Genomic DNA, 27,642 nt, shown 5'->3' on the forward strand with positions numbered 1-27,642 from the left:
GGGTAGTTAATCTTGTATTAATCTTTAACTGCAGCTTTCTTTGAAGTGCTTTTCTATTTTTAAAGCTACTTTTTCCTTTAACCACAGCACCTTAATATTCTTAAGAGGATTTGCAGGAATAGCAGGCTTGAACGTTTTTCCAAGGATTGCTTTACTTGCCTTTCAGTCTTAATTGACATTTTTTGTAAATCATCCCTCTGCTTAATGCAATATAGGCTCATTCTATAGTCTAAGACAGACAGCCAAATCCACCCAGTCATACAAGCCAATCCCCAAGCTTCATCAGCACTCCGTGTTTTCCAGACTGCCTATGTCTCGTCCCACTCACACTCTCTGTCAGAGCGCGGCGTTGACAACCACTGGCCACTGATCAGCCCACTTTGCACGGGTCGCGTCTCCATGCTAGACTGCTGAAAAAGGAGCTCTGTCCCTCACATTTTCTTTTACTTGCAAGTCAAACATCTGACTGAAAGCAGCAAGCCCGTCCACGGCAACAAAAGCACAAGAAGTCAAAAAAGCCTCCAAGTGATTTTCTAGGCTCATCACTGTCTGCACAATGTCTGGAGAAGACGCACCTGCTCAGCAGCAAAACGCCGTGGACCAAAAGCAGGAAACCAAACCTACCGAGGAGCCCAAAACCGAGCCACCCAAGACGGAGTCCCCACCCGCCGCCGCCGCAGAGGCAGCGGCCACCCCGGTGGCGACCACCGAGAAGGTCCCTGAAGAGGAGACCTTCACCTACCGCGCTCTGGTGCTCACCGGCTACGGGGGGTATGATAAAGTCAAGCTGCAGGTGAAGAAAGGCAAGCCGACACTCAAGGCTGGTGAGGTCCTGGTTCGGGTCAAGGCATGCGGACTGAACTTCGCCGACTTGATGGCCAGACAGGGGCTGTACGACCGGCTGCCGTCCCCGCCGGTTACCCCGGGAATGGAGTGCTCCGGGGTGGTGGAGGCTGTAGGGGAGGAAGTAACAGACAGGAAAGTAAGCACAAATGAGCCGTTGCCTTTTCTTTCTTTTACTGTGTCATATAAACAAACTTGCTGTGTTTGTTTTAATGTTTTGGTGATATGTATTTCATTCAGTTTGGGGCTGAACTGTTACATCTGGGCATGGGCGTGTCAGGCTTTTCTCGCTTCGCTGGAAAAAAGTGGCGGTCGGGTTTCCATTTCCACGATTAAATTAATTTAACGTCATCAATCGATTGCAGGGCAATTCATACAAAATACGGTGATAATATAAATCGACTTTTTGGTTTAATATTGGGCTAATGTGGTTTCACATTCATTCATTCACTTCTGCGTAGAAAGCAGACGGCACTTGTTGTCTTAACGTGAAAAGCAATAAAGCATGTCAGTGTGCTCATGTTGATTTTTCATCTCTGTAGAAGAAGCCAAAAGTGTGTTAATGAGGCAAGTTGTGCACAATGCGGCCAACAGAGGCGTCGCCCCTCTTGTCTCCCCGGTTTTCGAATTGCGCTACCAGCGCGCACTTAGATTGAGCAACTTCAAGTACAAACTAGTTGCTGAGATTGAGAAGGATTCTCTGTTCACACCAAACATTCATGTTGAAAGTCTAAATCTATATAAACACATGTAATCTGTGGGATGTCTTCCATCCTTGCTGCACCTACGATATGCTGCGCTTCGATGTGCGCCATGGTGCGGCGTGTTGTGTCAAGTTAGCTGGAGACACCGTGGACAAGACCGGAAATGAGTGTGTTCTGCCTTCAGAATTAAAGCTACTAACGCGTTCATGTGTTTATTAGCCTATCATATTTTGTTAAGAAAAAGAAGGAAGCAATTAGCTGTGTGAAAACGAGCACTTTTGATGGAAAATAATTTAAAAGAGTGGCTAATGGGTATACAAACGTGGCTCTACTTGCAAAATGTTAGGCTAATTAATAGGCATTTTATTTTGGAGAATATGGAACGCTGTCACAGTAAATATTATGACTTGACACCGGTGGCGGAGACCGAAGTCACCGACGCCTTTTGTTACCGGGAGCGACGATGGCGCACACACGAATGGAAAGGGCGAGGCGCGACGCAACAGACAGCATGGTGTGAGAAACTGAATCAGTCGCACTATGTTCCAACAGATAGCGAATCATATGTCCTGTGCTCAGGGATCTCTTTAACCCAGTATTTCAACATCAGAAGTTCAAACCTGTGCGCTCTCAGACAATTAAGTAAATTAAACAGTCAGAATATTGAAGCCCCTTCCACCTTGATTGTCATCCACAAAGAACGATGCGTTGTGATGGCAGCAGGATTATTGGTGTCTGTCTTAAATTGCACGATGAGCCATATGAATCTATGTCTTGTCTCCTAGCAGCATGGCATCACCACGGTAACGCCTTTTAAAGGTTGTTAAACAAAAAAAGAAAAAAGAACCCAAACGTTACAAAGCAGCCAATGATGACTCACGCTGCTTGTTGTACTAGTACCAGATTTTCTCACATCGTCCAGTTAATATCTGTGGACAACACCATGTGATGCAAGTGCAGAATCAGTCCATCTGACAGGGAGTGGCACATATGTCTGTAAGGTGTGGATCCCTAGATGGATGGCTAATCTATTGCAGGATAACAGTAATAGGGTTAATTAAATGATTGGTGATGGGTGAACTTACAGCAGCCAGACATCATAGAAAGCGAAGACCCCTGTGTTTCGAGAATACTTCATTGCTCCTTTCCACATTGTCAGGGATGTTGATTTGATTTAAAGGTCACAAAGCACACATAGAAACACACAGCCTATCGATACGCTCCTACATCCCCTTGCAGCCTTTAGCTTATAGAATTAGGAGACAATCTTCCTAATGGATAGAGATCACTGCAATCTTTTGGCAGCTGACTCACATGGAATGTGCTGACCCCTGATGGCACAGAATTTTTGGGAGGCTCATCACCCACTACTGCATTATTTGTCTGCCCTGTATCTCTCCCAGATAGACATATGCACACAAAGACATTCAACAGTGGGAGTGTCTGAGTGTTTTTCTTCCCATATCTAATACATAAAGGCAATAATATATTGCTTCTTAATTAAATAAAGTAAAATAAACGGTGGTTAAGTAGAGTGCAATCCATTTTATTTCATATTTCCAAAACATTGATATAGCATATTAGATATGTAATGCTTTAGGTTAATTTCTGAAATGCATGAGAACTGCTTTAAAATACAGAAAACTGTGTACAGTAGTGTTTTTGAGTCTTTTTAATGCTTCTACACTTTCTCCCCCCTTTGGCAAGTGCAAAGACTCGTGGGATTCTAAATTTCTCACTTCAAAGCATGACTTTAAAGTGTTGTGGTGTTTAAACAGGTGGTTTTGTATTCAGACTCTGTTGTGTCTGGCCAAGGAGAGACTTAAGGTTTATCTAGCTATGGGCCACCCTGACTAAGGACACTCATAGCAATTAATGACATCTGGTCAGGATTCATCTTCAGGAAGTTTGTTAAAATGCTGAATAGGACGGTATTCACATACACATGTGGTGCAAGAAGTAGGGGAATTGCAAGAACACTGATGTCCTGTTATAAGAAACTTAGTAAGGATATGCAGCAAGGACATGTAATTATTCATTAAAGTAATAAACTGTAAAGTTATAGATTAGAGCTCTCAGCTCTTTATTGTAGTTTACTAAAATTCTTGAAGTATAGATAAAGGCTATTAAACATTTTTAGATTATGTTCAAAGATTAAACAATATTTGTTTTGAAACTCAAATCAGTACATGGATCAAACAGTACCGTACGCTGGTTTTTCCTCTATCTTGACCTCCTTTTATTGAAATTTTTTTCTCCTCCATTGTCTATCAGTAACTTTCCCTTCAAAGAACTATAAGTTGACTGAAGTATTACAGGAGTTAAGTCACCTGAAATAACCCTAGCAGGAAAATGTGGGGAAAAGTAAAACACTGAGTAAGATCAGAAAAATCATGAATCACCCCAAAGCTCCCGTGACACTAAACATCAGCGGGTTTTTTTTGTTGGGGTTTTTTTTTTTTTTGTTGGTTTTTTTTTTTTTTTGTTGGGTTTTTTTTTCTTACATCAGGCCAGCTTTAAAAATGTTCTCCCTCGGTGAGGATCTCGCCCATATGTTCTCAATTACCTCCCTGGCCCACATTGTCAGTCTGGTATTTCCTCCATCAATCCTCCCCTGCCTTTATCTATAGCTTTTTTTTCCTTTCATATAATCTCTTAATTCTGTCTTTGACCGCTGGGCTATCGGCGACTTGCTCTGTCATGCTGCCTTCACTTATTCTGGCCTTGTAACAGTTGCTGGCTTTCTAAAGAACAGCTTTCTCTATTTTCTTCTTGAGCTTGTAACGTGTGCTTTCCTTTCTCTTCTGGAAATTTCTAAAGTTGAACAACTAGACTTTATTAATTTATCTGGGGAACAAAAAGATGATAGATAAAATATACAAGCGCTTTGTTGACTTTATTTGCATAACCAGAGATGCAGCAAGTGAGTGCAAAAAGCAAAAAAACAGCTTGCAGACCATCACGGAGTTTGCTGGATGGGAGCTGGGTGTGGCCTTAACACCATACAAACTCCAAATTAAACCTAACGCTTACTGATGCAGCAGAAATATGTATGCTTTAATTTTATTCACAGGAGTCACAAGAGCTGTGTGGGTGTTATGTTTAGCCTTTCTTTCGCCTGAACCTGACTTTGTTCAACCTTTCTTTTTTTTTCAACTTGATCATTTTTTTGCCTAGATCATCAAAGCTCCAAGCCACAAAGCAGCTGACTTGGAGGCTTGCATACCCCAAAATTGAATCACCATCTGATTAAGTCCATTCATATACAATGTCTTTGTTCAGGGTGCCTGCACTCCTCACCCTAACTACATCTGATGCAGCATGAAGGCAAAGAAAGGAAGTGCAAGAAGAGGCTATGCGCTTGTCACACTGTGAAGATGTTGTAACAGAAGTGTCACAAGGCTGGTTTATTTGGCCTTGAATGTTCCTACGCAGCTTCTGTGTGACTGACAGTAACTCACATGCTTTACATGGGCATGGAAGAATGGCTGCAAATGCATTTGTGAGTCATGTTTGTTTCCTGTAAACGCCTGAACTCCCCCGCATATCGATTTGTACCACACTGCACCCCCAATTAAATCACAGAGGTTGATGAATTTGAAGATCCCAGCGGTAAGAAAAGACAAGGAGATGGAAATGTGAGAAAGCTGTCAGCAAGCCAAGGGAAGTAGCCCGTGGTAAAAAAGTGATAGTATACTCTGAAATATACCAAATGACTCAGCCTTTAGACAGAAAGATGAGGGTATGAAAAGAGAGAGAGAGGGAGATCTCTCTAATTGGAATGGATAGACAGCGAGGCGCATGGCTCCCTCCAGACCATTAGAGAAGCCCGGGTGGAGAGGGTTTGTTCCCAGGAGGCGAGAGCTTGTCTTATGCTCAGCCATGGGGAAGAATCTGGCAGGGACTGTGATGGGTGGAGAGAAGCCAGGGGAGAAGATGGGCCCCATTGTCCTGTCTCACTGATGAGGAAGAGGTGATACGGGACACTCCTCACAAGGGAAAGAAGAAAAAGGATGGTTAAGACAGAAAGAGACGACAGAGGATGAAGAACTGGTGATGAAAGAGGGGATGTCAAAGAAGTCACAGACAGGATGAGACGCGGGACTGGAGAAGAGGAAGGAAGACATTCTATAGTTATAAGAGGAAAAGGAGTCAGGAAGTGAAAGAGAAAGAAGGGAAGAGAAAAAGTGGGGAGAGTGGAAACGAGGTGGGAGGGAGAGCTATGTCAGGAGCTGTGGATAGGGGGGAGGAAGAAAACAGGAAAAGATTTATAATGCTACAGTTGTCTCTGTTTCCTGTGTCCCTCGACTGAGTTCTCCTGATTGGTTAGTTAGCCCGCTGGGGGAGGGGGGTAATATCATGGCTAATTCTTGTGGAAAGAGACTTTTGCGAATTGGAGGATCCTGCTTTGATAAGGATAGTCTGAGAGCAGTAAAAGTACAAGATGGTGATTGGGATATGAAACACACATTGCACCTGGGACCCAGTTGTTCTAAACCAGTACACTGGCAAAATTATTAAATGCTTCTCACATGTTTTCTCATATTAAGAGCCAAGAGGGCACTTATGATGTAGTGATTGTTTTGTTTTTTTTCCCCTTCTTGAGTGTTATTTCCTGATCGCATTTAATACTTTGATTCTTTCTCATGTTTTAATATGATGTATGTTGGTTTTTAAAGCTAACAAAATCTTCGTGCAAGCAGTTAACCACTTCAAATCTTTTTTTCTTCTTTTTCTTTAACTGCATCACTGTTTTTCTTCCTTTATAAACTCGGCGCAGCTCTGGTTACTATTCTTATTCTGCTCTAGTTTATCGCTTTCCTTCTTTGCTTCCACACTTTAAAAGCAAAGTGTTTGAGTTTGGTGACCGAGGTGGCCGCATGTTTGTGTGTGTTGCTATAAAATAAAAATAAAAATAAACCTTAGTCTAACTATTTCTGTTCTGTGGATTGCATCATTCACACTGCACGAAGGACTATGAGATAAAGATAGCAGGAGATGAACGGACCAGCGCCTCCAGCAGTGAAACGGATTCATCTCAAGAACTGAGACGGTTAAAGTATTGCAGAATTTAGACCTTATTTAAGAAAATTGTTTAAAAATCTGTTATACATACATTACTGTAATGTGTCATTCTGCAGTGGATACAATGTTGACCCAGAGACAGAAAGGAGAGGTTTTTCCCTGGCTTACATCATTGTAAGGTGGTCCACGGGATTCTGATATGTTTTAGTGGGAAACCGATATCTTACTGATTTTCCAGTGCTTTAGGACTTTGGTGTCAATCTTTTTTGTCAGGTGGGATGAACTCAAAAATCCCCTCATCGACACCACTCGTCAATAATGCAAATGTGTTCAATTAAATGAATTTTAAATGGGATCTTATTTTAATTCTGCATGTTCCAGTCATTTGTAGAGCTGCAAGTTGCACTGGAAAACCTGCAACCATTTCAGTGATTTATCCATTCATTTTAGCCTACATTCCATTCATCTATACCTTTAGTTTGCTGTTTAAAGTATTGTCCATGATGCTAATTCACTCACCTGTTTTCTCTGCATCCATAATCCCTAATTGTTTTTAATGCAGATTCGTTAAGAACATAAATTGTTCACGTGTTAACTTAATATGTGCATGTAATGCAATCAGACCATCTATAATCACTATTCATTTACCCCCTAACAAGCTCTGGCCCCCGGGTTACAAGAACTGAATTTACAATTTCTTTCCACCCATGTCTTGCTGTGCTCTTTGTTTCAGGTTGGTGATAAGGTTATGGTCCTGAACCGCTTTGGGCTGTGGCAGGAGGTAGCAGTGGTGCCAGCAAACCACACCTTCCTAATCCCAGAGGGGATGAGTTTTGAGGAGGCAGCAGCCCTGCCTGTCAACTACATCACCGCCTACATGATGCTGTTTGACTTTGGCAACCTGCGACCCAACCAGAGCGTCCTCGTCCATGCGGCTGCAGGTAAAAACTAAGCAGAAACCAGTTTTCAAAAATATAGAGAATTTTTTATGCACATGTGGAACACACAGACTCCTTGTTTTCTGCCAGGCATAGGTTGAAGATACATTGATAAAAGGGATTGTTACTTCAACCACTGTGCTTGCAGCTTTGAATAATTGCCTGCATTCCGAAAAGGTCATATGTAAATAAATGTAATCCTACAGCTATTTGTCAGTTTCATCTTAGTTTGCACCATCTCTGTGATTGTGTACTGAACTGTGTTTATATCAACCTCTTTAATAGAGTTAAAGAGACCATTTTACAGTTCATCAGAAGAACACAAATCAAAGATACAAAGCTGGTATTACAGACTAAAGAAAACACCCTTTGGCATTTTCACTTCTTGACTTTCTCCTTCTCTGCGTGCCCTGTTTATGCATTTTTCTTTATGAATTATAGCCAATGGAAAAGGTCCCAGACTTCATCTGTATGAGATATGGCTCAGTGTTTTACTCTCTCTAGGACTCCACTAATACAAGAGCACCTGCCACCTGGAGTGTAAACGGTCAACGTTCAGAGCGAGTGGGTGGGAGGGAGAGAGATGGGGATTGAGGGAGTAAAAGCACCTGTTTTGGGGTGTGATCCACAAAGCTTGAGAGCATTTAATTCTGCTCTGTTTACACAATCAGGCCAGCTGGAGAGAATTGAAGAACACTAGCCAAAATAAGACGCTCTCTCATTCTCCCTTCCCCTTTTCACTGCACATTTCTCACTTTTTGTCTTATTCCCACTTTAATTGTGTAGAGGGAGCAAGAAAGGGATCCCTCAGCTTTGGGAGCAGTTTGTGGGTGAGGATTGCTAAGAAACCTGAGACTTTTAGGATGCTGACTGCCAGGTGAATGCATCCCTTGACATTAACACTGAAAAAAGAATGAATTTGTAAGCTAAACTGTGATATGCCCCGAGCTGAATCACAGCTAACATGCTCATAGTTGTGGAACTAGTGGTCTACAGTGGAATCCCAAATGTTTGCATTAATTATATCATCTAGTTGATGCAATTCATCCCTGTGAATACAAAAACTGTATAGCCCAAGGGTTCCTGTGCAGAGTGTGTCGTCGATGAGAGGAATGCTGTGTGGTGTGGTGTAAGACACATTTCCCTGCTGGTTTGGTTGATGCGGCATCTCTGGTTTCTCAGGGCAGGCTGCCAATCTTGGCTCGCCAGCTGTCCGGACATCAGGATTGTAAAAGCACATTACTGAGGCTATGACAAAAACATTTGCTGAACAGTCTTGCCAGCGCTCTGTCATTCCTTGCATGTGTAAATAATCATTGCAAATAGTGTACATCCTACTGCACCGCTCTAAAAGCTTGCAGTGTGTATATTAGTAGTGCCTTTTCTGAATAAGGTGTTAGAGCGTGAGCGCTGCGTGCATCCTTCTCTTAACATCATCACCCGTCATCATCGGCTGTGTGTGTGTGTGTGTGTGTGTGTGTGTGTGTGTGTGTGTGTGTGTGTGTGTGTGTGTGTGTGTGTGTGTGTGTGTGTGTGTGTGTGTGTGTGTGTGTGTGTGTGTGTGTGTCCCACCCTGAGTCTGTCAAAATTGTTCCTGATGTTCTCTGATTAGTGTGATCAAAGGTGTCTGCTGTGACAGGGTCAAAGAGAGATGGGGGTGGGGTAAGACTGTGACTGTCTACAGACCTATCTGCACTGTTCTTTCAAGTCTGTTTTCCAATAACATGAAGGAGATTGAAGCCAGGGGTGCTTATGTTCCTTAAAAAATGTATTCCACCATTCCAGTGCAACTGGTTATTTCAAATTAAGACCTAACATGCTTGTCTTTCAACCGTCAATGGAAACCGGAGTAACCAAGAGAACTCTCGCAGACACAGGGAGAACACGCAAACTCCATGCAAAAAGCCACAAGCCAGCAGGCTTATGGATTCAAACACAGGACCTTCTTGCTGTGAGGTAACCGTGCAAACCACTGCACCACTGTGCTCTTCCACTCAGACAGTAATGAAACTGAACAATTTGCTGTATGTAAGTGTGCGGAAGCTGAAATTTCTGGCCCAGAGTAAGAGAGACAAGCTTTATGAATACGCACTATTTTTATACATATATAAAAAATAAAAAGTGGTATCAAAAGTAAAATTTAAAAAAATGAAACCAACCAAAAAATACTTCATAAACCAGTGCCAGTACATATTAGTCTAAGTTGCACGTAAAGACTTGTTGCTTTTATGTCATTAATGTTATTGTAAATGAAATTTCTATAATTTCTGACAGAAAAAGAAAGTGATTTGATGATCATGGGAAACTTTCAGTACTTTCTAACATGTTTATAGACAAAACAATTACCACTTTATTTTTAGATAATAAACAACTTAACTGCTAACACAGGCATTGCTTCTAGCTTTATAGTAAAGTGAGCTAAGGCGATGGTTCCCCTTTTTGGCTGACACTGAAGCAATGTTTACCTGTGACCCCTTTTTGCAGTCCATGATTAAGCACATCACATGATTGAGTTCTGAGCACATCACAACTCAAATATCCCTGGTTTCATTTTGACATGGAGGGGGCAGGGGTTATGACTCTTAGTTGGACTTTCCATATTGTTCATACTCAGCAAGGCACTCTTATTATTTGTAGTAACTTAGAGAAGATTTATCTTTTTTTTAACATCATTTGTTAGTGCTGGTGTTTGTTATCATCTGTTTCCACAGGTAGAATTACTCGATATGCAATTCCACATGACACAATAGTGAGTTACAGCTAAACCTTTCTCACAGCTTCACCCATTTGACTAGCATAAATAGGCAAAGGGATTTACATTAGGCTCATTAGACTGTCTCAAAATTTTGCAATTGCTGGGCGCATGTGGAAGTGCACCCAAACAAACAACAGTGATCTTGTGTGTAAGACATGTCTGCACAACACCACATTCTTGCAACATTTGTTTATGTTGAGCAAAGATAATATAGTGAGATTAACTGGGCCACATAACCCAGGAGTAGCACAGGCAGTGATTGGTTTTTCAACCTCAGTGACAAAGTACAGTTGTAACTACGATATAAACTGGTTATTTTTTCTTTTTATTGAAGGCCAAGATCGGCAGCTTTTTACCACATAGATCTCTGTTTGAGTAATTTTCTTCATTCCTCACCTTCATGTCTTTCTAGTAAATCCTTGAGGTTTCATCCTCTGACTGACTGGTTTTCTTCTTTTTTTTTCTTATAAGAATCTAATCCACTAATTTAATCGCTTTGAAAAATGATGAATTACATTATATTTAAAGCGTCCCTGAAGGTCCTAAAACTTTTAGTTGAACAATAATTCCTAATAATGAACATCTAATCATATCATTTTTGACCGATTTTGGAGTGTTTCTTATATAAAGGTTACTAACATTGATGTATATCATAGTTTGGATAAGAAGAATAAAATGCAAAAAAAAATCTTTAAGTCAGGGGACAAGTAGCAGAATCCTGGAAGACCAACAGAAGAGGGATCTCCTCTTCTAGAATGGATTTACAATATCGAGAAAATTATGTCATTAAAAAAAAGTATTGGTCCCTTTCAAGAAATAATCTGGCTCTTAAATGGTTAACTTGTAATTGTTCCACTTTATTTTAAGACCTGATGAATGAGCTGAAGAAATACTGGTAGGTAAGTTTGTATACTTTTGGATGGAGGAATTTTTTTATGCTATTCTAACTCACTATATGTTTATTATAATGACATGAGGGTCATTCTAATCGTTAAACTGTGCATGTGAAATTTCACAGAATCCATCCATTCTCAGCTGCTTATCCTTTTCAGGGTGGTGGGGGGGCTGGAGCCTATCCCAGCTATCTTGGGACGAGAGGCAGGGCACACCCTGGACAGGTCGCCAGTCTAACACACAGACAACCATTTGCACTCACATTCACATCTATGGGCAATTTAGAGTTTCCAATTAACTTATCCCCACTAATTGCTTGTCTTTGGACTGTGGGAGGAAGCTGGAGTAACCAGAGAGAACCCACGTGAACATGGGGAGAACATGCAAACTCCACACAGAAAGACCCCGGCCTGATGGTGGAACTGAACTCAGTACCTTCTTGCTGTGCAGCAACCACCGTGGCACCATGCTGCCAAATTTCAAGATTTAAAGATCGTATGAAACTGAAGTAAAGGTTAATGTCAGAAATAATAACATAACCCTTCGCAGCTGGTTGCTTTAAATCAGTGGCTTCTAAAATAAATTTTGCCAGGTCTCACTTCAAAAGCTGGAAAAAAGTTCACACCATACATGCCAAAAATTTTTTATCATTCTGTAGAAATAAAAAAGGATTCAACAAGTATTTCAGTGGAATGAAGGCCAGCACTTATTTTTTTTTTATATTTTGGCCTCTATTTTCCCTATAAAAATAATTTATTCATTAGTTTTACTCCAAATTTTTCCCAGGTCATTTTCAACCTCATTTTGTGAAAAGTTGCATTAATGGTGGTGATAAATTTTAATGCTCTTGCTGATGGAAAGCAGTGACAGATGTTCATGGGAATAACCTGCTGAACTCTGTGAGTGTCTTCAGGGATGGATGCTTTTGTGTCTCCATGTTTTCTGGTAATGTCACATCAGCATGGAGAGCAACATTTCATCAAATGTATGGTGACCTTAACCCATCAGGATCAGGTGACCAGATAGGAATGCCTGCCTGGTGTTTAGACTCTGTCTGTCAGTCAGGCCTTTATGTGCATGTAAGTAAACTCTGGTGAATAGTCCTCAGCTGCTTCTCTCGTGGGTCCGCTCCTGTCCTTTCTCTCCAAACAATGGCTTTTTGTATTTCCTCCCATCGTGCCTCTCTACTCCACTGCGTTTCACATCTGCATCCTCCGTTGTCCTCCTCCCCCTCCGGCACTCCGTAACCTCTGCTCCCTCTGCTTGACCTCTCCATATCCGTGCTCTAGTCCTCGTCATCGGGGAACGTACGCACGTTTCCCCTTTTGTTTTCCCCAGAGGGCTTGGGTGGGGACAAAGTTTAGCGGCATTAGGATGTATCTCGTGGGTTTTTTCACTGTACCCAGCCAACTGCCTTTCCTCTGACCTCTCCCTGAACTGGCCCTAATGTTTATGAACCCTGGCCAGTCGTCGCCCCCCACCACACCCACACTACACATTCCTGCATACATATGGGGCTCCGCTGCTTCCAAACATGACGTCTACCTCTGCTTTATTTATGACTGACTGCGGTCCAGGATTAGGTGTCACGCATTGTGTTGGAGATGTGGAATGCATAATAAGAATTAGGTGGTGCTGTAGGGGAGGATTTTGCTTCTGTGCTTCAGCCATGTCCCCCATGAATGCCTGGATTTCCAGCTCAATCTTTCACTGCTTAAAAAAAAAATACTCTGCACACTAATAGCACTGTAAGGTGCTTTGGTCTCCATCATATGTTATCAATTATCTCGTCTCATAAAGTTTAAGGTTCGTGTTTTGGTTTTTATTTTTCTCAGCGACCAATTATGGTGGCTGCTGCAGCTGCATCTTCCTGGAGTGTATAAGATAGCCTTACGCCAGGGTTACACTGAGGATTAGCTGGCAAGAGTTGAAGTGAGAGGCTTCCAGCTGCTGTGTGTTGGTGAAATACAGTCTTGACTGTGATGGGGGACAGCAGTCACAGCTGAGGAGTTAAATCCTTGTTAATGGTAATCTGTAGAGCTGATGGTCCTGGAAGTAATTTCTACTCATGTAAATTTCAGCTTGAAAGCATTCTTTTAATCTCCATTGCTCCGTGTGAATTGTGAAAGCAATAATGAAACAACTGAAAGTTTCTTAGACCTTTTTTTTACCTTTGAATCCCTCATGCCTCTGCAAACAACTAATGTGAAGGTATGTTATTCTTAATTGCTTTCATACTTGTCCTGCTTTAGAAGCAGCTGTCGGACAGTTCTCTACATAGCACATTGAAAGGACTTGGGGAACTTGGGTATCTGAAATAATTACAACTTTTCCTTTTTTGTGGGGGGGTGGGGTTCTATATGCACCTCAGTATTGCAAGTGTACTGTCAGTGATCTCTGAATGCTTAGTGAGTGAAACAGGTGGCAGGATCTCTCGGGTTTGGTAAATGAGAACCATATCCTGGTATAGATCTTCATGACTGCTGTCAAACCTTCAGGCAATGCCTAAGGCATATGTGTAAGCCACCAGTGCACAGTTGACTGCAGATGGGACTGGCAAAATGTGTTTTGTTTTTTTTGGGGGGAGGTTGTATGATTCCAAGAAAGATTCTTATTTCAGTGTAATTTTTTTCCTCCCAGGACTCCCTCACAGATTACGGTTCTCATTAATTATTTACCAGCTAACAAAGTCCCTTGCTGTTTAAGCATTAGCTCATGCGTACTTACATCTCTGGCTCTCATAGATTTGTTGCTCCTTGGAGTGATTATAAAAGTCTGTGTCTTTATAAACGATTTCCCTTCCTCTTCTTTCCAGTCTGTGTGCACAGGAGGTCGTACCCTAGTTTAGCAAATGCTAATTCACTCTGACCACTAAGCGGGAATCTGGGCTGCGTGGTTGAACCGTCTCTGCGTTCCCTGGGCCTGGCATTGCCGGCAGGCAGATCAGCTGCACAGATAGGAAAGAGAAACCAGGGCAACCTCCAACCTAACCCACCAATCACGTTGCTTGCTCGCGCTCTCATTGCTGTAGCCGTTGACAAATGACCCCATCTACCCTCATCCCAACCACCACATACAGTCACAGGTGTATGTGAAACCTTTTTCAGGACACCTGTTTGTGTGATTGTATCTGTATCTGTGTGGCAAAACAGAATAAGTGCACGCCAGCTTGTGTTTCATTTTGCGACAAGAAAAGAAGGTTATGTCTATACCTTTACATGCATATTATTATTTGGTCTGTGCTGTGACAGTTTTTATGTTAGTGCTATGTGAGAATCATTACTCAGGAAATTACAGGGGCCACCATCACATATGTGCAAGGGATGTTTTTTTGGGGGGTTTTTTATTCACTCACAGTAACTAAAAGTGGATTTCCTGTATGAAACACAGAATTTCAACATTAGAGAGAGCACATTAAACTGCTCTTCAAGCCCACAGTGCATGTACACACACTAGAACAGTCATTCCAGAAAACACAGAGGTTGCATAATGTAGTATAATACCTCAAAAGTACACATTAACAACAGCCAGCCACAGCTCCTTTTGTCATTACAGGAGTCGTATCTGAAGTCAATTATAAAGCTGAAAAGAACAGCAAGAATCTCAACAAGTTTATTTGGTTCAACTTGTTGAGATTGTAATCCTGCCATGGTGAGTCTGGGTAACAAGAGATGCCTGTATTTCATTCTTTGTTAGCCACTAATGATAGGTTAAGGAGGACATGAGTTCTTCTGTGAAGAAATCCCAGAAAAAGAAACAAGGACCAGGGACTAGTCATCTTCTGGTGTTGACAGTAACCGTACGGCCTCCATCCATCCCCATACTAACACCTGAAATCACAGACTGACTCATACAATTGAGTAACACCGTGACATGTAAGATGATCTTCATTTGGGCAAGTAACACAAAACGCTGACAAGGATATGGCTTTAAAGTTGATTGACACTCGACGCTGATATTTTATTTATTTTTATAAATCTGAAAAATATTTCTCATGTCCCCACCCTCCCCTGCTGGTGAACTCTGGGTGTGGAGCAATAATAGTGGCCTCAGTGTCAGTTTGGATTCCACTGTGTTTTGGGGAAAATTCCTCTTCACTCCTAACTCGTATTGTGGAAGCCAAGTGCAATTTGTGCCAGAATGTTAGAATGTACGGATTCAGGGAAAGACAAAAACCCCACTGTTTATCCAGCTTCTCCGGAGAGGGAGAGGGAAGAACACAACAGATAGGTGGATGCTTTTTGACATTTCCTAATCGCCGAGTGTAAACAATTCAATTGAATCTTCAGGAGAAGAAATGTAATTAGCAACAAAAATGTACTTAAGCTGCTTTTTGCTTCCCTGAGCACATGGATAAGTGTTTGTGGCTGGTTCTAAATTAACATGAATTCACACTCTGCTCCTGCCAAGAAACATTATTTTAGTTAAAAGAAATAGATATAAAGGGAAGACTTATAATTCAGGAACACAAGCAAAAGCACTAGGTTAATAAGAGGTTAATATTTTAATCTTGGCATATTTGTGAAGATTAGCAGATACCAGCAGCCATTAAGAGCCGTTCAAAGCTATGGCCCCGCTCCTCTCTCCTTTGTGATCTGTCCATGTATCAATGTGTGTGTCTGTGTGTGTGTATTTGCGAATCGAGATGGGGTGCAGTAAGGGGTTCTTGGCACGGCTCAGGAGTCTTGTGATGGAGGATCAGGAGTTTGTTCTCATGGGATTCAGAAACAGGTACCGTTCTCCTCATTGGCCACAATGTTTCTTTGACTGGAAACATTTCTAACCAGCCAGTATGAACTAATTTTGTCTTCTCTCATTATCAAAATATGGGTATATAATATGATTAAAACAGACACTTATTGCTACTTTTTCCCCTCACTATGTATTGCTGCAACAGAAGAGGAAATTACTATGTTTACGACACTAGCATTGGTTAAACATTAATGTGAGTGCATGGCTGCAAGTATGCAGGGAAAATGGATGCATCATCATGTTGGACACTTTTTAACACCTGTGGGTTGCTACTATGTGACAAAGCCATTGACTAAAAACAGCTCTTAAACCTCCCACATGACAGACAATGCATATTCAACAATTTCTCACTTTGTCTGCCTTCCCCTCTACCTCACACAAACTGTCGCGTGTGCACTAGTGCAAAACCTCAAGTCAAGCAGGCATGTTTGCGCTGTGTTCGAATGTGTGAAAACATGCATGCAGCTTTGCGATGAACTGTTTGTTATCACATATTAATTATAACATAAGGTATGATCCGGTATGAACTAATGACAAACTTGCCCAAAGCAAGAGCAGTCATTGAAACAAAATGGCTCCCTCTGCTCAGTCATTGTCGGCAATTTGGCCGAGGTTTCCTTGGCAACGCAAACTTGGTTTCTCACTGAGGACAAGGAGAGACGGTGCTGTTATAACGCAGCCGTGACGGCACTCACATCCAACAGCAACAGCCTTGATTTTGTTTTCTCATCAGTTGTACCCTCGGTGTCAGCAGGCGTGATTATAGTAACGAAGAGCGGTTGATTCATCTCTCCTGGACTCGGGCTCTTACATCAACAAAACAACACAGAATACATTTCTTTCTTTACACTGAAATGAAGGTTTGTGAAGGAGTCAAATTAAAATGATTTGGATTTGTCTTTACAAGTTTTGTGACCCTTTTTGAACCCTGTGAAAGATTCAAATCTAACAGAAAATGAGATCAGAGTCATTGCTGTGAACCATGCAGTGTTTGTTTTGTCTTTTGAACTGACTAAAGGAATTATTGTGAATTTAAATATGCCGTTCGCTGTAACTACCTTTTTTTTTCTTAAAAGACAGTCCATGAATGATTTTGATGACTGTATATCAAAAAGCCAGTTTATTGTTCACTTTCATTTTTGTTTCATGTCCAGCAGCAAAATAATGCTGGTGTCAGTAGGGTTGATAACAGCAATGCAGAGTGATTGATTCACCTCTCCTGGTCTAAGGCTGTCAAATTAAAATCACAAAATAAGAAGAATTTCTTGTCGTCACATTGAAAATAAGGCTTGTGAAGCAGTTGATTTTAAAAAAATTAGGCTTTTATTTCCTGGTTCTTTCTCCTCTATAAACCTTTTTTTTTTTTTTTTTTTTTTTTCAAAACTTTCACTTATTTTTAACACGGGAGTAAAAGCAAACCATTTTATTTTTCATGCTGGTAAGAGAATGGGGCCTAATCCTATCATTAGATCTTGGTTCACTTTATTTATTCATTTATTTTTTGCTGTTTTTATGCAATAGTGCATCCGCAGAGAGGAACTGCTGAGACGTTGCTCTGAAAAGACTGGTTCACTGGCTCAGAATAATTTTTACGTTTATATGAAGGGACCAGAGGTGCATCAGTGTCATCTGATGCACAACATTCACTCTGTGCATCACAAAAGATTCCAACATTATCGAAAGCACTGAAAACAACACATCTCACAGCATGTTCAAAACACTTTGCTACTGTGCGTTTTATCACTGTATGTATAGATAATAACTTATTGACAACAATCAATTCCACAAGTCTAATCTTTTGCACAAGGGCGATTAAATGCATGCTTCTCATGCATGTCTCTGTCTTCCTGTCTTTAAGATCTTGCTCTTGATCTTGCATAGTCTACTAAATATTTAAGTGTAGATGTCTATGTAAGCATGCAAATTATTCATCTACTCCAAACCTTTCTAGCAGACAGGCAGCCCAACTATGCAATTAAAAGTTTATGTTATTTAAATAAATGTTTTGCTTTACTCTCTGATTCAGATAAGATGTACTCTTTACTTGGTCAGGCATGAATGACCTTTATAGATGCCTTTCAGTTCAAGTCCTCAAGTCAGGCCCTATTTCAAACAAGCCACTGCTTATCAGTAACCTATTACTTCTTGTGCTGGCTGCCTTTGCAAACACTGGCAGAGGCTTTTGCCACAACTATGTACACACTTTGGAATACAGCAGACAAAAAACACAGATATCCAAAACATCCAATCTGTCTTTAAAGTCTTGGACAGTGGAGCCCTTTTTGTTTTCAGCTGACATGATCATAAGGAACTATGTCATTTGTAATTCAGTGTAATCCAACTGTCATTTTCCAAATGGGGGGAAAAAAGACTTGAGCTACTTTTTTTTTTTTTTTTTTTTTTTTTTTTTTGTCTTTTTGACTTTGGAATTTTTGACAGGTTGTTTCAAATAAGAGAACCAGAAATTCGAGGTCATTTGAGCTACAATGGGTACTTTCTCCAGACTTGGATGTGTGTGGGTGTCTATTCAACCCAGGCCAGCTGGGTTAATGTGATTGTGTTTAATGCGCTCCTTACATACCCCTGAGCAAAACACATTCACACTGATATTGACTTGCTTGTTTGGGAGAATTAATAATTAAAATCACATTTACCTGCCATAAGTATGTGTAGAATGGAAATTCCTAGATGCTTGTGTTGAGGTATGTTTTGTTCAGGGTGTCGCCTTGAAAGATTAAGTTAGGCATAAATCCATGCCAAATAGAGTTTGCACTAGAATTCATTACAAATCGTGTTTTTTGCAGTTCATGATTTCACATATCAAATTAACACTTGTCTTCCTTCAGGTGGTGTGGGGATTGCAGCTACTCAGCTGTGCAAGACAGTGAAGGATGTGACTGTGTTTGGCACTGCTTCAGCCAGTAAACATGAGACCATCACCCAGGGTGGAGTCACGCATGCCATTGACTATCGCACCAAGGACTATGTGGAGGAAGTCCGCAAGATCAGTCCAAAAGGTAAGAAAATTAGCCATCTGCACTGTTAGAACTGCCTAAATTCATATTGAGACTATTTCATATTTCAAATAGTTCAGATTGATATTTTCCCCTGGCAAGAACCAATACTGTGTGACTGCAAACACTGAGATGATACATTTTCAACCACATTGTCTTTCTCGACAGAGCTGGCTGCAATGTGCACTAGACGGATAGCATGTAGGGAGTCATTTTCCCTACCCAGCAAACTCATTTCACTAAACAGTGACTGTTTGGATTCTCACTGCCACCAACAATGTATCCACACAGTTTTATGTAGATGGACTCGCCAAGATGAGCACAAAAGAATTCAGCTTTTCAGTAAAATGAAACAATGTTCAGTTCCTGTTTCTCCTTCCAACTACTGCTGTGATCCTAGCAGGATGGAGACTGTTATTATGCTGGTGGCTCATTTCATAGTCCCCTCTTCAGGCCGTCTCTGTTCTTTGTAACATAGAGTAAGACAGACAGGCATTACAGAGACAGATAGCGAGAACTGACACTTTGGACACAATGTATCTAATTAGAAGCCTGGATCAATGTGCAGTCCTGCTCTCTACCTTTCCCTCTGTGTCTTTGGCTGCCTGTCAATTTATGTGTGCTGTGGTCAAGGCGGAGTCCTGCTGTGAGCCTCCCACAATCAATAAAAGCGGGGTTTAATAGAGCAAGGAGGGGTAGCCCAATTTGAGGAGTCCCCTCTGGCGGAAAGGAGCATCATTAGGCCTGAGCTTATACAGTTCACCATTAATAAGCCACAAAGAAACCTTCGTAGTTAGATTGCCATCCTTTACCATCTGTTCAGAGGGTAGGTTATTATTCTATCCTCCAAGGAATGGACAGCAACAGAAAGTCATTTTATCCCTCTGGTCTGATCAGTGACAAGAATGAAAGAACATCAAACAAGCAGGCCCTTACTCGACTCTTCTTCTTACATCTCTTGGAATATATGGGCTCGTCTCTGTGTAAACATGGTGCAACTTGGCCACACTTGCTACTCCCAGTGAACTCTGCCATGCAGAGGTGGCTGCTGAGGAGACTTGGCAGGCTGTTCTCTCTGAATTCACACCAGTGATGACTGTCCCTTTCTTCTCTATTCTGCTCCAGGGATGGACATAATACTGGACCCTCTTGGAGGATCAGATACCCATAAGGCCTACAACCTGCTGAAGCCTATGGGCAAACTTATTACCTATGGTAAGTAGAAAAACAAGGCCAATCCTTGAGAGTCAGTTGGTAATTTTCATGAGACAGCCATCCACAACATTGCTTTGGAAGAACAGGCCAATAATTTGGCCTGTAATTTTTAACTATACGATTAAGTGGCCACCTTTTTTTTTTTTTTTTTTTTTTTTTTTTTTTTTCTAAAACTTAAGGTCTCAACCAAAATGTTGGCCATTATAATTGTTGGTGACCTTATTATAGCGTCATGTAGCATTAGTAGGAAGTGCTAAGGCTTCAAATTACGACTTCATTTTTTTAACTGCAACTCTACAGCTTGAAATAAAGCACATCGACAAAAGTACAATATACCCAATATAAGACCGATGATGTCAAACCTTTAATTTGTAGCAGACTAGTAGAGTTGTGGGCAGAATAGAGGCCCATGTCATCAGCATGCTGTGTGTCATTCGTGGGAAGCCCTTTACACTAGCTGTGTTGAGATGCCAAACTCGAACCAGTATACATGCAGTGGGTGGGGTCGGCATCCATGGAGAACAGGGTGCTCCCTTTGCGTGTTGCTCAGAAACCTACTACCCAGCATGGTGCCCTCCACCCTCGCCCATTCATCCATGTCACCCCCACAAAACCCTCCAGCTCCACCCCACCATCCTCTCCCTCAGCTTCTTTTCCAGCTTATCAGAAGTATGCATAGCCGAACAATGAGTGTTTTATGCGCAAGAAACCTGGAATGTGTCTGAATGTAGCAGACTGGGTCCCTCTTTCTGTCAGAGCATGCTTTGTGTCCCCTGTTTCCCTTGAGAGAAGCACACACAGTGAGGCCATAGGCTACATGAACGCAGGATGAAGGGGAATAGGGATGTGTTGACAGTGACAGCTGAAGTGCTAAAGAGGTTTTTTTAGGGTGGAAGGTGTAGGTGAGAGTTTGAGGACTGAGGGGAGACAGAAGGGAAACAACAAACTCAATATAACAAGGTGCAGCACTTGACGCTTGACAGAGATATTCAATTTACAGTAACGTAAAACAGCCAAAGCGGCAAATCTCCACACGAAAGGACCAGTTAAAAAGAAACATTTGTCATCTTTTTGTGTAAATTACTTGAAAAAAAATTATCTGTCGTCCAAATTTCTGCTCATTTTTTAATACATTAATAGAGTGGGTCTTTCACCACTAAGATGAAAATAGGTTATCAGGTGAGAATAAATAGGTAATCAGGAAAGGAAAATAGGTTATCAGGTGGGTAAAGCTGTTGCAAATGAGAAAAACTGAGAAACTTGGTGGGGGATTTGGTAATTTCATAATTGAATCTCATGGCAAAATTTTGTCCTGTAGAAACTTACTGTATTATTACTACCACAAAGAAGATTTAGAATATTTTGGCAGGCGTGCATGCATGTTTCTGTCTGTGGAAAAATAAATATTAATCCTCACCACTGAGGATGAGAAGTTGAGATCAAAATTGAGGTGTAGTTTGAAAATGGGTGTGGTCTAACAAAAGAGTGCAGAATAAAGGGTCCCAGTTCCTTCCCCATCTATTTATAACTCCCCATATTATATATCTTAATATCTATAGACATATAAATTTGCCAGCCTCAATAACAGTTCAATGGTAGGAGCCAACACAAAGAGTTCTGAGTAGTCTGTGTTTCATGAATTCAAGGTAGTCACAAAACCTTTGACTGCAGGTGTGTAGCTGGCCCACTCTAAGTTAGTTTCTAGTTGAAAGTCTTTCTTAAGCTTTTTATTCCAGTGATAAGCGATTTAAGCTCTCACTTTTTCTGCCAGGAGCGGCTAACATGCTGGCAGGACAAAAGAAGAACCTGCTTGCTGTGGCAAAGAACTGGTACCACCAGTTCTCCATCCACACACTCAGCTTGATTCAGGGAAACAAGTCGGTGTGTGGCTTCCACCTTGGCTACCTAGATGGGGAGACAGAGCTCATCACCGAGGCAATGAATACCATTCTGGATTTCTACAAGGACGGCAAAATCAAACCCCGCATTGACTCTACTTGGCATCTTGAGCAGGTTTGTGTCTTTGTGCTTGCCTATTTATGCCAGTAATTACTATTAGTCTCATGTGGATTATGTCTGGGTGGATTACATTCTTTATTCTCACTTAAAATAAATTTGTAGGTAGAGGCTATGATGGGTTAAATACTATGAGATTATATCATTGTTATTTTTATTTTTATTTTTTGCTTTTTGAAATTTTGCTTAAAGTGGTCAGTGTAGTTGAGTAGATTAGGTCATTGCAGGGACTATTACAGTGTAGCCTTAGAATTTTTGACATTACATTAATTTAGTATAAATGTAATGGCTTGTATTTATTTAGTTCATTTGTTAATCTAAATTATATTTTAGATGAATTTGTGCTCATTTGTACAGTCACAATATACAGTGCATCACTACCAACCAAACTTACATTATGCATAGAAAATCTGTATTTTACAAGACATATGCAGTAGTTTTCCTTTTTAGCTAAATTTGACACTAAACCGTTTCCATTTCATGTCCTTTATATCTTTTTTTCTGTAAGACCAGATGATTTATCACAACACGGGTGCATTTACACCTCTATTACATGCTTATTGACTCACATTTACAACCCCCCCTCTTTCTTAAAATGGATGTGAATGCCAGGTGGGCCTGCGTCTGTTTATGCATTTGGCGGTAGGATCTGCAGAAGCTGGGTGTGGCCGTGATTCAATAAGCCTCCCATTCAACAGCCAAAGTTTGTGCAGAAGAAGTGCTCTGTCTCAGTCAGACAGACAGACTCAGATTGTTGCTGACAAAATTAATGCTGCTAACAGATATGAATAGAGATGGTGTGAAAAACACAGATAGACGGAGAGAGAGAGAGTCAGAGGCTGACATCTTCTGTTGTCAAAGTCAGAGCTGGTCAGTATTTTGGCTGTGTGACTGGGACCGGAGAGAAACACCCGCTGCCTTTCTCCGCCATCTGACGCTCTTTCTCTGCCTCTCCATCTGTCTGCTCTTTCTATCAGATTCTTTTTCTCTGTCTTTAGGTTATTGACTCCCTCTCTGTCTCTCTCTGTCTCGCTGTATTCTCTCCTTCTCCCTCCTCACAGTGTATCTTTTTTGCTCTTTCTCTCTTGTTGCTATGGTGACATCCTTTAGTCAGCGTGTGCCTCTGTCTTAGGGAGGGGCCCTGATGTATGAGAAAGAGACATGGAAGGAGAGTGGAAATACACAGAAGAGAAGGTATAATCTCTGTCTGGCTTGGAGCAAGTTTTTAAACAATGTCTGCAAACATGGGTTAGATTTACATGAAGCCTAATGATTCTGAAAGGTTTAAAAGCTCCATGCAAAGAAATATGAAAGGGCTGAAACTGACTGAAATTTAAAATGGTTGCATAGGGTGGGACCTTTTCATAACCTGATCAGAATTTTTTTTAAAAATTATACCACATAAACGATTCCTTTTTTTTTTTTTTTTTCTAAACAAAGGTGGTAAACACTTTTTACACTTTTGTAAAAATGGTGGTTTGAGCTGAATTGGCCCAACGTGGAGTTTGATTTTAAAGAAGATAACAATGGAAACTGCTTCAGATCAGAGAGCTGCTCCAACACCCATCAAAGGGATAAGAACTTTCACAAGAACTTAATGCTAGGAGAAACCAGTTGGATCATTACTCATACTTGGCATGAAGCAGGTTATGGTCTGCTTTGGATGCCTTCTCGCTTCTGGTAATATGCCTGTAGGAAACTTGACAACCACTCATTTGCTGTACATTCACTCTACTTTTGGCTATGCCATCCTACAATGGCACAGTGGAATATCACAGGACCAGGGAGCTGGCAGGTCAAATTCCGATTAATGCCCAATCCAACTGTCCTGGGTAATGCCTGTAAAAATTCAGAGCTGCAGTTTGAGTGAAAATGACTCTGTTTATTACTCGTATGCATGTTACACTGTCCCAGTTTAGTGTATGTGCATTCGTGCATGTAAAACTCAGACCATATTAAATCACATTCCATGTAAACAGCTGACCCGAAATCTTCAGTCAGAAGATGTAACCATAGCCAGTCACACTTCTGCTAGTAGAAGTAAAAGCTGTGGGTTAATAGGGTTATGTTTTAGTGTACTTTTCAAACGCAGGCACCAAGGCAGAAGATGCATTGCAGAGTATATAATTAAGTTAATTAATTTACAGATGGAGGGAGAAGACCATTAAAGTTAAGGTTTGGGGCAAAGAAATCGATACAGCTTAGTATCCTGATATTTTATGTGGCAATTACGTGGAGATACAGGGAGTCCATTTATTTTATTAGATAAATAAAAATACTCTGGGAAAACAGTGAACAAGAGGGCTCATCTCATGCGCCACCATCCTGTGATCATGAAACCCGAGCAAACTTACATTCAATTGGCTCAGCAAACTAATGGCTCAGTCATACAAGTTAAAATTGTCCAGAGCTTGGAGGTGTTACGGCCAGTGATCGTGATTACATAGGTCACTTGATAGGAGGCAACCTTTCTGCAAACAGTTGCTGTCAGACTTGGACTGACTGCAATCACTCTGTGATTGTCAAAGGTTTCAGATATTTGCTTAAATAATTTATAAATGCGAACAGATGACTCTTTGTCACTGAGCACAACTTGAGGGAACTCGACTCAAATGGCTGCCAGGTTGTAACCAGGTTAAACTCTTATAGAACAGGTTGCTGAGTTCAAATGTCAATTTATTTCTGGAGAAGAAAAATTAGGGGATTTTTATGTTAATTTATCACTGTTAATTAACAACTTGACCGCATGGCAACATTTATGACAGGTTTTAGTGACACTGTTGGTTTGCTTCACAGTCTCATTTTGCAGCAAAAAATAAATAACTAAACTGAGAAAACTTTTATCTTATTGAATAAAAATTTCCAAACAGGAGAAGAAAAAAAGGGGAGTCGCCGACAGAAATGGGGAGGGAAAAGTCACAAAGACTAAGTAAAACAGGTCTAAAAGTACATAAAGTAGAGCAGGATGGCAATCAACAGGTGAGGGGGAAAAAGGCAAAACAGACCATAAAAATATTAGAAAAAATAGTAAAGGCACAAAATAAAATGGACACATACACAACAGAAACTTACAAATAAGAGGAGTTAACTGAAAAAAGAGACATGGAAAAACTAATGACACAGCAGACCATGACAGATAGTTGATCGATTTTTATGACCTCGGTTGAAATGCCACATCTTGACCCCATTCATCACATCCCATCCCCCCACTGTCATTCTTTGTTTTTCCTCCAGTAATCAATGAACATGCTAGGACCATGTTTTTTGTAAATTAGACTGTTCCTTCCCTTCCTGTAGTTCCTCAGGATTCATTATCTGCATCTGCACCGATTTCCAAGAAGATAATGGTCATGTAAGTAGCCACAAATAGCACACCCTTATCAAGATGCCCGGGAGTGAGAGAGGTAGGCAGATCTTAGAGAGTGAAGCGTAGAAGTCGGTGGAGTCGTTAAAAGGAGGCAGTCTGTGACTTTCATTCACATCGAAGATGATTCTTATAATTCCTGGACTCACCCCTCCCTTTCTTTCATTGCCTGTTCTTCATTTGTGGGATACCAGTTGCTCCCTCCGCCTCCTCCTCTCCCTTTCCCATGTGTCTAAGTTGTCAGGGCCACGTTTCAGCCAGGCTTTACGTTGCTAGGAGATGGCCCTGTTGCCGTGGCATTGGTCGTTAGGTGGTCTGCCTGCCTCGCGCAAATAGCGGGATTGGAGGAAGGAGGGAGGGAGATGTGATGGAGACGGGAACAGACAGTGGACAGAGCCCAGTGGTCAAGAGGAGGGTGGGGCCAGTCTGGCTGGGATTCTCCACTCATCATTATGATGAAGGAGCACTAGGACCAACATCGCCCATCCATCAATATGAGGAGGGGAGCCTGGGGGTTGTAATCTTGTCTGTCCCCAATGTGAAATATTTAGTTTTTGGAAAGAAAATCTCATAAATATCAGATTTGCCACTTCATACTTCTTCTTTTTCTAATCATTTTAACCCAGTAAGCACCTCAATAGGATGGTGTAACATTTTTCCAGGCCAACCTTTCAATAAGAATGACATGCCAAATTCTACAGTACCACATTTTTTTGGTCACTATAATCCTGTTCATTCTAGCCAGCAAAGAAATCTCTTCTTAAAAGCAATTTTACTTGAAGTGATGGAGCATAAAATCCTCAATCCTTGGTCTTAGGAAAGAAAATCAGTTCTTAAGTTTAGGCTTAACGCTTCAGCAATCTGAATTACACAATACTTTGAAAGTTTTACTGCAAAATGTATTTTTAGTGGAAAGTTTCCTTGCACAATATTTCCAAGCTGAGCTGTAGTAAAGCCATCAGCTATTATGAAGCTAATGAATGTTTATAAATGTAGATTCAGTTTTAAAAAGCAATACCTAAGTTGTCATCAGTCGAAAGCCAGTGGCTTCAAGTTTGCATTTCAGCAAAGTATTCCCTCTTTTGCTTAAACACAGACTACTTACTTCCATGTAATCAAAGCCTACTCAAAAGGTCCATATTGCCTCAACTTCAGACAAAAAATGGAAACCAGAATGGCTCAAGTTACCCATGCATACAGATTCTGCATATCCACATGAATTTGAAAAAATGAAGCAAAAAGTGATTTTGATTTTAGTTGGCTTATCATTAAAACATTTCACTATTTTTATACTTAAGACACACTAATATTAAATAATGTATGTTTGAAGTGTTCATTATTCCCTCCATTTGCTCCGTTATCCTGTTACCACTTCTTATTTGCTGTGTACTGCTACAACAATCTAATTTCCCCCCAAAGATTATTAAAGTCTCATCTAAACAAATATAATTTCTCATATGCTGCATATTAAAGTCATATTTGAAGAGCAAGCTTGCAATATTTGTTTCCAGGCTGTGGTGTCAAGAAGGGAAATTGGAGGCAGATAATGTAAAGAAACACATATTGCTGTGGAAATGTTTTCGGAGGGATGATACTAGCTTCTTCTGTCTCAAAGAGAACTGTTTAAAAGCTTCCCTTTGCTCCTTTCGCCATTTGCTCTTTCATCTTGCCTTAAATAATCAGCTTCTCCCTCTTTCCTCCAGGTGAGTGATGCCATGAGAAAGATGCAGGAAAGGAACAACATTGGCAAAGTGATCCTCACTACAGAGCCGATGCCCGAAGAAGAGAAGAAGGAGGAGACCAAGAAGGAGGATAAGAAAGAGGATAAAAAGAAAGAGGATAAGAAGAAGGACGACAAGAAGAAGGACGATGCCAAGAAGGAGGAGAAGAAGGATGACAAGAAGAAGGAGGAGCCCAAGAAGGAGGAGAAGAAGGAAGAGGAGAAGAAGGAAGAACCCAAGAAGGAGGAGAAGTGAGAGGGTTGAATGGATGGATAGTCAAGCAGACCAGCAGGGAGTTTGTGTCTTGGGATCTCGGGTGTGGTGTGGGATTGTGGGGATGGATTTGGCAATTTAGATGGATGGGGTGGGGGTGGGGGGGGGGTAAGTAAGAATGGGAATGG

The 27,642-nt window shown here is 41.0% G+C and overlaps 1 protein-coding gene across 1 annotated transcript; it reads left to right on the forward strand.

Annotated features, from left to right (window-relative positions):
* Nucleotides 1-298: 298 nt before the first annotated feature.
* On the forward strand, nt 299-27,595 carry vat1 (vesicle amine transport 1). Its single transcript, XM_063472280.1, has 6 exons — nt 299-982; nt 7,306-7,513; nt 18,758-18,928; nt 20,051-20,140; nt 21,912-22,153; nt 27,224-27,595. The coding sequence occupies exons 1-6, from the start codon at nt 557-559 to the stop codon at nt 27,494-27,496; spliced, it is 1,410 nt and encodes a 469-aa protein (XP_063328350.1). The 5' UTR covers nt 299-556; the 3' UTR covers nt 27,497-27,595.
* The last annotated feature ends 47 nt before the right edge of the window (nt 27,596-27,642 follow it).

Source organism: Pelmatolapia mariae, linkage group LG4 (genome assembly GCF_036321145.2).
Source record: "Pelmatolapia mariae isolate MD_Pm_ZW linkage group LG4, Pm_UMD_F_2, whole genome shotgun sequence".
Taxonomy (NCBI): domain Eukaryota; kingdom Metazoa; phylum Chordata; class Actinopteri; order Cichliformes; family Cichlidae; genus Pelmatolapia; species Pelmatolapia mariae.